The sequence below is a fragment of the Crassostrea angulata genome, chromosome 2 (genome assembly GCF_025612915.1).
Source record: "Crassostrea angulata isolate pt1a10 chromosome 2, ASM2561291v2, whole genome shotgun sequence".
NCBI classification, from domain to species: domain Eukaryota; kingdom Metazoa; phylum Mollusca; class Bivalvia; order Ostreida; family Ostreidae; genus Magallana; species Magallana angulata.
Window position 1 is genome coordinate 43,233,782 of NC_069112.1, and position 12,237 is coordinate 43,246,018.

General features: G+C 29.3%; 1 protein-coding gene across 1 annotated transcript; it reads right to left on the reverse strand.

Moving 5' to 3' along the window:
• On the reverse strand, nucleotides 1–11,772 carry LOC128174368 (cell-death-related nuclease 7-like). Its single transcript, XM_052839935.1, has 8 exons — nucleotides 11,675–11,772; nucleotides 6,723–6,894; nucleotides 6,254–6,338; nucleotides 5,961–6,122; nucleotides 4,241–4,326; nucleotides 1,748–1,870; nucleotides 1,392–1,478; nucleotides 1–27 (listed from the first exon to the last, which is right to left on the reverse strand). The coding sequence occupies exons 1-8, from the start codon at nucleotides 11,770–11,772 to the stop codon at nucleotides 1–3; spliced, it is 840 nt and encodes a 279-aa protein (XP_052695895.1).
• Nucleotides 11,773–12,237: the final 465 nt, after the last annotated feature.

A 12,237-nucleotide genomic window follows, 5' to 3' on the forward strand; every position in this document is an offset into this window, starting at 1 on the left:
TCATTTGATCTTCATCTCTTTTTTTTTCTACAAAAATATGAGACATGTTTCATAAATGTTTTCAATCCAAGAAAAATCCTGTTTCATACAGAAATACGTGTATACTTTATTGTTGGTATGAATAATTGTTTGAACACAAATTAAAACTGTTATTACCAAAAAGCAAAATCCATATCATACATGTATGAAGATTAGTCTAACTTTTTAGATTACAATTGTAGAATTTTTTTTATTCCATATCCATATTCCACGCACAGATTCTAACAATACTATATAAGGAATGTACAAGTATGCATTAGATTATACTTTTTTATCTATGACACCCGCCAAATAATAAATCCTTTTTTTTTAGTTTACAAAATTTGTTAGTGTTAATTAAATACCAAAACGTTTACACATTTTCTTTAATCTGTTAAGTAAAATAAAAAGTACTTGGATTAGGTTGACATTATATTTCTTTTATTTAATTAATTTTATGATACTATCGCAGGTTTGTTAGGTAAATGACAAATGTTTTATTAAAAAATAATATATGTAAAACACTTCCTTTCAAAACATTAAAGATGAACCATAAAAAATCGTAAATCAAAAGGAAAGTACATGAAAGTGAAGATATTTTTAGATTTAGATTCTATTGAAACCTTTGAACCGAAAATTATTACCAGATGTGATTTAACAAAAGTCATGTAATGCTGACATAGTATACACTAGATAAGTATGAATAAATTTTTCTACGAGATTACATAATTCTTTGTATTTTTTGAAATTAAATATTAATATGATAAAAACGCATATCTGCTTAATTTTAATTTTTTATCATTATGTTTTGGGGTAAAGGGGTGTAATAGGCATCACCCTTTTGTTGAAGAAAAATTGCTTCCTGTCAATGATAGTGAGAACAGTGAAAAAATAAATAACTAAATCTGCACATTGAATAACCATTGCAATTGTAGATTGTAGTAGTATCTTAACTTTAATAGTTAATAGCTAACATAATATAATTTACAAAGATAATGATACTAAAGTGTATCGGTTGTCTGATTTCACAAATGAGTTCTTGTTTACTTCCTTTGGTTCACATGTATACAACAATGCATATTTTTTTTTAAATCAATATGGGCCAGAACAGTAGATATAAAATTTCTGATATTACATGTTAAAGTAATGGAACTGTTTTTGTAAGTATTCCATGAATTAAAAACTCATAAGATCAAGAACGCCAGTATTGTTATTAATCAGATAACTTTTAATTGAAAACTCAATTAATTTTTTTTTCGGCGATCATTACGGCGAATTTTTTGGCGATTTCTACGGCGAAATTTTAGGCGATATTTATGAATTTTCTCTCTAACAGAATACCGGCATGTCTTCCTCGGACGTTTTTTCTTTACGATATCGGAATAAAGATTTCGAAATGATTCTGTAACATTTCTATTCTTCAAGCAAAGGGAAAGACCCCCTCGTTTAAACTGTGTTCTCTAGTTAAATAGAAAAAAAAATAGATAAAACAGAGATATTTAGTAAATGCATTTAGATACATGTTCTTATGATACACTCAAGTTGAAGTATATGTATTGTGTAGAGAAACGCATATAACAAACTTCTAACATTTAATTTCCTAAATGTAGTACATTTTGGTATAAGAAAATCATAAAAAACTTTGAAATTTAAATAGATTTATACTTGTTTTAGTAATCACTTTAATGGTTATATAAAGCATGTATCTAATAAGGAATAATACATGTACCTGCCTGTTTAAGTCCCCTATGCAAGTAAACGGTTGATGTTTGGCTACCGCCCATTTGGAGTGATCTAACGACGCTTTGTATGATATTCCCTTTCCAAAGTCAATATAAACAACATTCCATACCTGTATTAGATATATTGGTAAACATGCAGACGAAATAAATAATATTGTTTAAATTTACTTTAGAGAAAAATATTTTACTTAATAATAATAATAATAATAATAATAATAATATATATATATATATATATATATATATATATATATATATATATATATATATATATATATATATATATATATATTTTTTTTTTTTTTTTTTTTTTTTTCCGAGAAAATCTACCTAGAGAATTTGCCTTGATGCATTGGTCTTGGAAGTTTTTTTTCTATTTTTTTTTGGTGTGCAAGGTTATGTTTTTACAGTGTTTCGCGTCTCAAATCAAGCATAGCTCTTTCAGTGAAATAAACAGCAATCATTACATGCAAATTGTGTTCGTTAAACACATTTCGAAACTTTGACTTTTTTTTTAAAACGAAACATACAAATTCTTTCTTGCTATACACAATAAGAGAAACGACAACTTAGAAATAATTCATAAAACTAATCAATATGTATTCTCTGCCAAAATTGCAAAACAACTTTTTAGATTTATAAACAAAATCTTTTTAGTAATAAGAAACACTACAAAAGTATAACTTCATCATATTTTAGATCTACAATCCAAAAACCGAAAATGTGTTATTTAACTTGCCAAGCGTTTTTGAATAATTGAAATAATTGAAAGACATTATTATCAAGTTCAGTGTGGATTTTTAATACAAAGATAAAATTAATATAGGTTTAAAGAATGAAAATGTTACCTTTTCATGAAACTCAATGCAAAATAATCGAACAAAACTATTGCAATTGATCAAATAATTTTGTAAGCATTTTTGATGACTATGAAAGAAATAGTCTTCCATTTTTTATATCTTTTTATCTTCAGTAGAAAAAACAGACCTAAAATTTAATTGTTTAAGAGTCCAATCGTTTAGTATAGCTTAAACATTTTCTTTTACATGTAGAATAAACAACTAACACTCATTATACATTATACACTAACACTACTTTATGTAACATAACATGACTTCCTATGCCAGGTCTTTAAATTCTTCTCATGCAATTGATCAAGAAAAAAGCATTATCTGTATTCTAAAATTTTAAAACATTTCATTTTATGTTGTTCAAATGTTTTTGTTTTTCTATTTTAAAATTCAATATTTGTTTAAAACTGTCATTTTCCAAAGTCGAATCATATTGTGACATCAGCAAACCCACGAGCGTACATCAAATAATACATGTATTTGAATAAAAAAAGTAAATGAATTATGTTTTTGTTGCTTTAAAAACAAAAATCAGTATATATCCCTATAAAATTGGCACTAGTGCGTTTATAATACATTAACTCATCACGGTTACAAAAATTGAAAAGAAATTTAAAAGTTCAATAATAGATTATTTTCTTTTTGCTTTAAACACTCTTTGAACAATTTTCACAGGTTCCTAATTTCAAGACATCAACAGTGTGTCCCCAATTATAATAATAAAACATACTTTTATTTATTTCAATTCCCGTTTGACACCAGATAACCTATTGTATGGTTGTTTACAAACAAATCCACAACACGTGCTATCTAAAATGCTCGACCAATCGAACTGCATTATCGTGTTTAATTATTGCAACAAAATCACTAGATACGTTTATCGCTTACAAGTAAATTGGACACCGTGCCCGATACATATAACAAATAAATTTTACATATGAAGTTCATTTCTATCGGATACGGTCTCCACTTAAAATGTAGGCGATAAACTTAAATAATATCTAGTGAATTTTTACACCTTATTGTATTCATCCGCCATTTCTTGATTAAGCAAATTAATACCTATGCTATGAATTGTCAAAACCAGGGAGGCAAAGTCGGGTTTTTTTTGTACACAATTTAGTTGAATAAATGGGAAAAAACCATGTAATACGTTTAATACTTTAAAGAGCTTATTTCTTATGCGCATTTAAAATGCGGTGCAGATTATGAGTTTTTGAACGATTGCCAATCCAGACAATCATTAGAACGCTACCGAGCATTATTTCGACGCCTTAAAAACACGTTATATTTTAATTTAACAGTTTGAACTAAGTGACTCAATGTCATACGACAAAATGTGTCACATGTTAGCTTCCTGTTATTTTTTTTCATATAAGGGACGATAATTAAATGGTAGTTCTAATTTTTTTTTATTTTCATTCAAACATTGTTGGTCTTTATCAGTGAATGCATATATGTCGGAGTGCCTTGTCATGTTTGTCACTTGAATATAAAGATGGCAAAAGGTTGTTTTTATGAATTTTTAAAATAATACACATTTAATACTACTACAATAAAAGACAATGTACAATGTTGTGTAATATTACTACTAAATTACTATCATTAAACATACATAGCATTGCAAACCTTTTTCGTGTTTTTAAGGTCTGGTCTCCATGTTTGAACGTCGATTTCGCTGGTTAGCCCTGGACTTATCAGTTGAGTATATATGTCTGATGAAACAAAAAAAAAAAACAATTTCATGTAGCCACAATACGTATATATATATATATATATATATATATATATATATATATATATATATATATATATATATATATATATATATATATATATATACGTTATGTCATTGTATGTTATTTTTGCCAAGTGTAATTTTCGCCCTTCTACACTTCCAAACAGTTTCGCCCCGTCTTTAATTCGCCCAGACACAGAGTTGTACTTAAAGAAAAATAATATGAAATATGGACTTTGCACATTTTAACAACTGCCCGCTATCATGGAGGACAAAAAAGGGGCGAATATTTTCGTGTACATGTATACATCTTTTTTTAAAATTCGAAACAGGCATACAATGCATGAGAAAAAGATGTAGTTTAACCTTTCTCACATTATGTCGTATTTGACTATTGGTACAACTTAATTACATAATCATTTGCTTTTTGAATGAAATAGTTTTGTAATTTCTATTTGAAAACATTAAATGAAAATGAGACAAAATGTTAATAATTCTGACTATAATCAGTCCAAAAAAAAAACAACCATTATAACAATTTTGTGATAACTTAATATTCATAAAACGTGTTTGCTTGATGGCCTTTGTTTTGTTTTTTTTTTTTTTGTTTTTTTTTTGTTTTTTTTTTTTGGGGGGGGGGGTTGGGGTTTTTTTTTTTTTGGAGAAAAAAACTTTGCTTTTAAAAAAAGAAATATATAAAAGTTGTTTCTACTTGAAGAGACATTTAATTAACTTGAGACAAATAAGATATCTGTGAGCCAATGTTTACTAGTAAAACCTCCGCTCTGATGTGTATATGCAAAATATGTTGACATTTAACAGGATGTTGGCATCCGATTGGTACAAAAATATGTTCCGTGATATGCCATGCCTTAAAAAATAGTTTGTTAAATTTCAAGCATCCACAAAATGAAGTTGCTGCTATATGTTTGACGAACATTTAGGCTAAAAAAAGTCGTCATTACAGGACGTTGGCGCCCGATTGATACAAAACTATATCCAACGATATGGTATGCCTAAACAAATAGTGTGTTGAAATTTCAGGCATCTGCAGTTAACAGTTGCTAAGAAATATGCGACAGAAAGTTTTGTTACGGACAGACAGACAGACACATACACAAGGGTAAAAAAGTATACCCCCCTCTCCTTCAAAGTGGAGGTATAAACATAAAGTTTTCTAACTATACTTACAGTCTAAAAAAAAACCCTCTACAGAGGGGTAGACGAATTTAATTCCATTAGGGTTTATATATATATATATATATATATATATATATATATATATATATATATATATATATATATATATATATATATATATATATATATATATATATATTTACATATTTAAAATATTTTACATAAAAATCACCCTTTTCAAACTTGGCAGGTTTTACATATACTTTCAGCAATTGTTTCCCATATGTTTTCAAATTTTCTCTCCTGGAACGTGTTTCTTTGCTATTCCCAACGGTCATGTCTTTCTGGTCATATATGTAAGGATTTGTTGTATTTAATATGCTTTCTGGAGAAAAAAGAACATGGTTTTTTAAAAGAATACTTAGAAAAACGAATAGAAATGTTTCGTTTTGATAAGAAAAATATCATTACCTATTTCTTTTTTATGTTTCTGGTCAACTGTAACACATAATACTATCTGTCCAAATGGTTTTTGTTCGTCTGAGAAAATATATCCTTTACTTGCTTCAGCCGGAAAACGAGGTATACTCGATATCATCCAAAATCCAGTCTTTTTGTCAAAAGCTAATGCACCTATTATTTAAAAAAAAAAATCATCGATACCTGAATTTTTTTTTGGAATATAAAAACGAATGTTAAATTAATCATATGACAACATGAGAAAATGAGATTTATATTCACAAATTCTAAGAATTCATTGTTACCTTTTGAATGTGCTTTTGCTTGCGCTGCATTTTGGCCAGATGGTGGTTGATCGTTATACATTGCATATGATTGAAGAAGTGGGGACTTTTAATCGGTAAAAAATATTCATGAATTGAAAATAACTTGATGTTCAAAGAATTATTATTGGTAGTAAAAAAGTCATATGTTGCGAAAAAAGAACACAGTGAAAATGTTTTTGAATTGAGAAACAATGTTACATATATCATAAATTTATCGCATGTTTTGATAGAATTTTTTTCGCATTTCACATGGCAATTTTGAAAGACTAAATTATGTGCAAATGTAGATTTTTTTTTCTACCTTAGGATATTTTGTTTCAAGCAAAAGGAAGCTACCGGAAAACAGTACATTTGTAAATATACTTAACATTTAGATCAATTATACTGTTATGGATTCTACCTAAACATCTTGAAAACAGAAGAAAAAATGATGTTTTTTAGTACTTACTTTGGCGTAAATTGGTTTCAGAGTTTCGAACAAAGGATTAACGTTCGTTTTGGTAATATTATGCGCATTTGTTTTCTGAAAATTTTGATTATCCTCATCCATGTAGAAAAATTCTGTTCCATCTGTTTTCAATTCGTCACTGCTTAACATTGGCAGTTTGTAAAGTATAAACCTTTCAAAAAGAAGAAAACCAAAAATAGAAAGAGGTTCTATAATTGATTTGTTTTTAAAGTTAAAGGTTATCAATCATGTACATTTTCTTGGTTAAGAAAGATAACCTGTCGTGAGCTAATCATAATTTTATTGCGAACGTTTTAAGGGATGAAACACGTTTGGTTTAAAGGTTTTTTTTTTTCTAGCACATATTATGTCAAAAATATTTGAAACATTTTTTTAATAAGTCGAGATATTGGGACTATTTTAGAAAAATTACCACATAAATCTTATAGTTTAAAGTTAAATGGTGGTGTAATACGGACGACCCGACTAACATTTTATGTGCGCACGTGCATATAGCCACTACAGGTCTAAATTTTTTTTCTGTTAGTTGCAAAAAAGACAGGGATAGTTTTTTTTTAATTGAACAAACAGTATAACAACAGAATATGCTCCTTCTAGAAATTTTAGCAAATTGACCACATCTGCTTTTTTCTAAACCTTTGAATAGGAACCATATGTTTAATAAACATATATAATAATAATTATATATAAATAAATATTTTTTTTTATATTCCGTTAATTTTTTTAAACAAAATGCCAAAAAAAATAATAATAAATTTTTCTGTTTGTTCTTTGTTTACAAATCATATCATATGCCTGATACAAAAAATGAAAGTTTTTTGAGAGATAAAAATTTCATTATAAATACGAAATGGCACAATACGGTATATATATACCCCCACCAAAAAATGGCATTCTGTATTTTTAATTGTGTGTGATAAACGTTTACTGCGCAATTGAAGTAAAATTTTTGAAATATGTGACTGAAACAATTCTATGAAAAAGAACCAAAAAGGAAAAAAAAAAACTTCCGTATCCAACAAGTAGATCGTTATGATTAAGAACATGTCCTTCAAACTATTGTTACAATGATATATAAGTACCGATTAAGGAAATAAAATTTGATAATTAGGTCTAGAGTGTGCAACGGCATGATGCATTGGTGGATTTCACTATTTGCGCATATACTATGGTTCGCACTTCTTTGTTCACTATGCATTGATAGCTTTAATTCTTTAGTTAATAGTTTTAATTCAATAAAATATGTTGAAACTAATTGTTATAACAGTGAAATGTAACTAAGGGTGGTCTATTTTTTTAAACTTTTCTGCTGACAACTGGTATGATCATATATAGAATCATTTCTTTAAAGGGACGTCTTGTCAGTAGTTTTATAGTGCTATATGTGAAGACCTGAAACGCACTTTTGTAGTAAGATGACGACTATAGAGTTTAAGGTCGCAAAACAGTAACAGTTTTTACATTTTTCATTGTCAGACCTTCTTAAATATGTCGTGCAGCATTTTGTCGTCTCTGTTTTTCATTATTTTTACCTGATGCCATCTTTCTCGCCCGAGAATGCTCTAAATTGCTAGACAAAATGTAGTTATCAGCGATGTTGTTTGTTTGTTTGTTTTTTCTTTAGTTTTTTTTAACATCAGCTTATAGTTTATTTAAAGATTTTAATTTTTTAAAATTTTGTTGTTTGGTTTTTAAATACATAAATTTGAATGTTCAATTGGCAAATAAAAAGTTTTCCTTTATATTTTTTTTAAATTCTGTCGTTTGTATTTAATGTGTATTTTGTTGATTATTTCGATTAATATTGAATATAACCAATAACAATTGATTGTTTAAGTGTTAATCAGTTGATTGGAATTCGTTCCGACCGATAAACAGGTGACTCGTATTGATGCACAAATTGATCATCTATATTATTCCTGGTTTTGTTTAATAACCATCATAATATCACAAATTCCACGATATGAATATTCTATTGAAAGTATGGTTAAATATGACTTACTGATGACATTTATCCGTTAATAAGACCATTAAAAAATAAGAAAAGCAAACATGCATAGGTAACAGTTTCGTAGTAATTTAAGAAATTAATCCTAACTGTAAGAGTCCATAACAGTAATTCAGTATGATTAACGAAAAGCTGCACAAGAGAGGGCAGCGGAATGGTGTCTTAATACATACTACATTACAAATGTCCCTTATGATCACTTCACAAAGGCACTAACACTCTCCATTTAACTTCTTTAAAAGTTAATGTCTTTTGATTTACAAAAGGACTATATATGATATGAGCCCTAAATGGCCCCCTAAAATGAACATCATCATTTCACTGTAATTATTTTCTTTGTATTATATATATATATATATATATATATATATATATATATATATATATATATATATATATATATATATATATATATATATCTATATATATATATATATATGTACTGAGCAAAAAAAGTTTAGCAATTCAAAATATTTGATATAACACAGTAACAGAAATCAGATACAACCTTCATATTTAATTAATTTATGGGATTGTTTTAACGTGAATAAACTGGATTAAACATTCTAGTCAATCTTGCTCCGTTACGCAAGAAAACAGCGTAAAACTTAATAGGGGTTAAGGTCTTTAAGTCACCCTCAATTTCAGTATTTTGTGTGGCCTCCATTTGCTACAGTAACGGCCATACAGAGGCGTCTCATGCTCCTAATTAGATTTCGTACCTCTTGCATTGAGATCTGATTCCACTCATGCTGCAGGGCAAAGGATCAGTTCCGCTACGTTATTGACGTGATGTCGCTGTCTTAAATGACGACCAAGAATGTCCCAAACGTGCTCAATTGGTGACAAATCTGGCGATCGTGCAGCCCAATCCAAATTGACAATATTGTTTTGTTGAAAGGTGGTTTGTGTGTGACGTGCTGTGTGCGGACGGGCATTGTCTTGCTGCAGGATTCTTGCATTACCTTGGCGCAAAAAGGGGACAACTACAGGAACGACAACCTCGTCGCAGTATCTTTGAGAATTTAACGTCCCATTAACTACCACAAGCACCGTTTTACCCCGTTGGCTTATTCCACCCCAAACCATGACACTTCCGCCGCCATAACGATCACGTTGGATAATGTTTTCTGGATCAAATCGCTCGTTTCTGCGTCTCCATACACGAAGTCTTCCATCTGCAAAATCGACGTTAAATCGCGATTCATCGGTGAACAGAACCTCATTCCATTGTCTCTGAATCCAGCGACGGTAAGTATTGGCCCATGCGATGCGGGTTTGTCGATGACGTTGAGTTAATGGTACTGCAGTGAGAGGTCTTCGAGCTCGAAGGTTTGCTGAACGTAGCCTGTTTCTTACACTTTGACCACATAACCTTACTCCAGTAGCTCGGTGCAACTCTTCTGCAACTCTAGGAGCAGCCATGAAACGGTAACGTCTTGACGTTGTTACAATGAAACGGTCTTGTCTGACAGTCGTTTTACGTGGACGTCCTGAACGCCGTCGGTCGCTGACGTTTCCAGTTGTCCTAAATCGGTTCCAAAGTTGGCATATGGTAGACGGATGCACATTAAACTCCTGAGAAACATCTCTCTGCGAGCAACCAGCAGTTAACATCCCTATTGCCCGTTGACGTTCATTTTCAGAAAGTCCTGGTCGTTTCCCCATTAGACGTTTTTGCAACTTTTACCGGTTTTCCTTTAAACAGTTCGACAAGTTTTTCTAGGAAGTAAACTTTCTCCGGACTGTGATCATTCAAGCATAACCTATTTATTGTTTCATTGTACCAACGCTAGACATCATGGATTTAACGCGTCGAGCTTTAGAAAAAAACACTGTCTTTTGATTTCTTTAATTCTATTGACTTCAGAGAAATACATAATAGACAAATCAAGAACTCTTTTTAAAATTATATCTATGCAAAAGCAATTGCTTAACTTATTTTGATCAGTAAATATATATATATATATATATATATATATATATATATATATATATATATATATATATATATATATATATATATATATGATTTTTTTTTACATAATGTTTATTTTGATTCAAGTGCATACAATTTAGAAATATGACATCGTAAAGACTAACTTTTCCCGCCATTTTTGCATTTTTAGCATAAAACAGCTTGTTTTCAAGAAGTTCTTATTTCATAAAACATAGAGCGCATGCTTGAACAAACAACATATTTTTCATCAGAGATGTATCTACCTAAGTCCAATAATTGACAAAAAAATTTCCTTGTTCAAGCATGCGCTTTATATTTCCCATTCATAAAAAGATAAGAAAAATGTCAATTTTTGACTGATTTTGATTGAATTATAGAAATAGCGTCACTTCTGAAATCATATACTGCCAATGAGTGCAAATAAATCAAATAAATTGGTGAAAGATATATTTTACATCAACTCTTCTAAAATATAACATAACATTTTATTGTACTAGAAACACTTTAAAAATGGCAAATTATGAGGACCAAATTTAACTCATATCTTATTTAGTTCTTTGCAATTAAATTGCGTTTAAATATACAACTCAAAAAAGAGAAGGCAAAGAAGTAACCGATTACTCATTTTGTAACCGGTTACCACTGTTCCGACCGAGTAACCGGTTAACCGGGTAGACATTGTAATCCCTAATTTAAACAGTTGAATCGCGCGTAATACATGTATGTGATTATTAGAAATGTTTTCAGTAGATGAAATGGATTTTGTTTGGCGGTAAATCAATAATCATTCTTTATAATTACACTCCTTAAAGTCATTCTGTAGTACTGTTATGATATTATGTAATTGATATCACAGACCACAATTCTAAATGCAGATAGTATAATTAATGTTTCAAATCAATTTAACACTAACATTCAAACTAATGCAAATAGATATAATTCCAAATATGCATGATATCTTACCAGTCAACAGCTCTCCCATATTGGTTTTTGCAGTTGATAGCGCTATGAGTGTAGCTTTGGTATCCAAGGAAACCGATTATTAAGAAAAGCTGCTTCATTGCTGACTGTTCACTATCATAATGAGTAGAGTTGATGTACTCGGATGTTTTATCGTCCGCAAAAGTCTATTTATATTTTAATTATGGCACATGCTACACAACATTCAATCGTGTAAACAATGTGATCGATTTACAAAATACATTATGTCTAAATTTTACTTGTATACACAATTGTTAGTTTTCACGTAAAAAAGTATCATTTTATGACACCATTTGCTCCCAGTGAACACATGTATTTTGCAAACTGTTGCTAATAAAGTTATTGTTAAAATGTATCAATTATTTGTTTTAACTGGTATATTTTGTGTAGATGTTACCAATAAAACTACAACACAAAACAAACAAACAAACAAACACAGGAAATTGTTACGTAAGGATCCGGCACATTTTACTAAATATTTATAATAAATAAACGATTTAAATTCACATTAAATTGCTTTTGGTCTTGTATCACATAGTCAACAT

Coding starts and splice junctions, on each gene's coding strand:
- LOC128174368 (XM_052839935.1), bottom strand. CDS start 11,772: ATGAAGCAGCTTTTCTTAATAATCGGTTTCCTTGGATACCAAAGCTAC. Junction 1,479..1,747: donor TAGGGGACTTAAACAGGCAG/GTACATGTATTA, acceptor CTATTTAACTAG/AGAACACAGTTTAAACGAGG. Junction 28..1,391: donor GAAATCTTTATTCCGATATC/GTAAAGAAAAAA, acceptor ATATTTTTGTAG/AAAAAAAAAGAGATGAAGAT.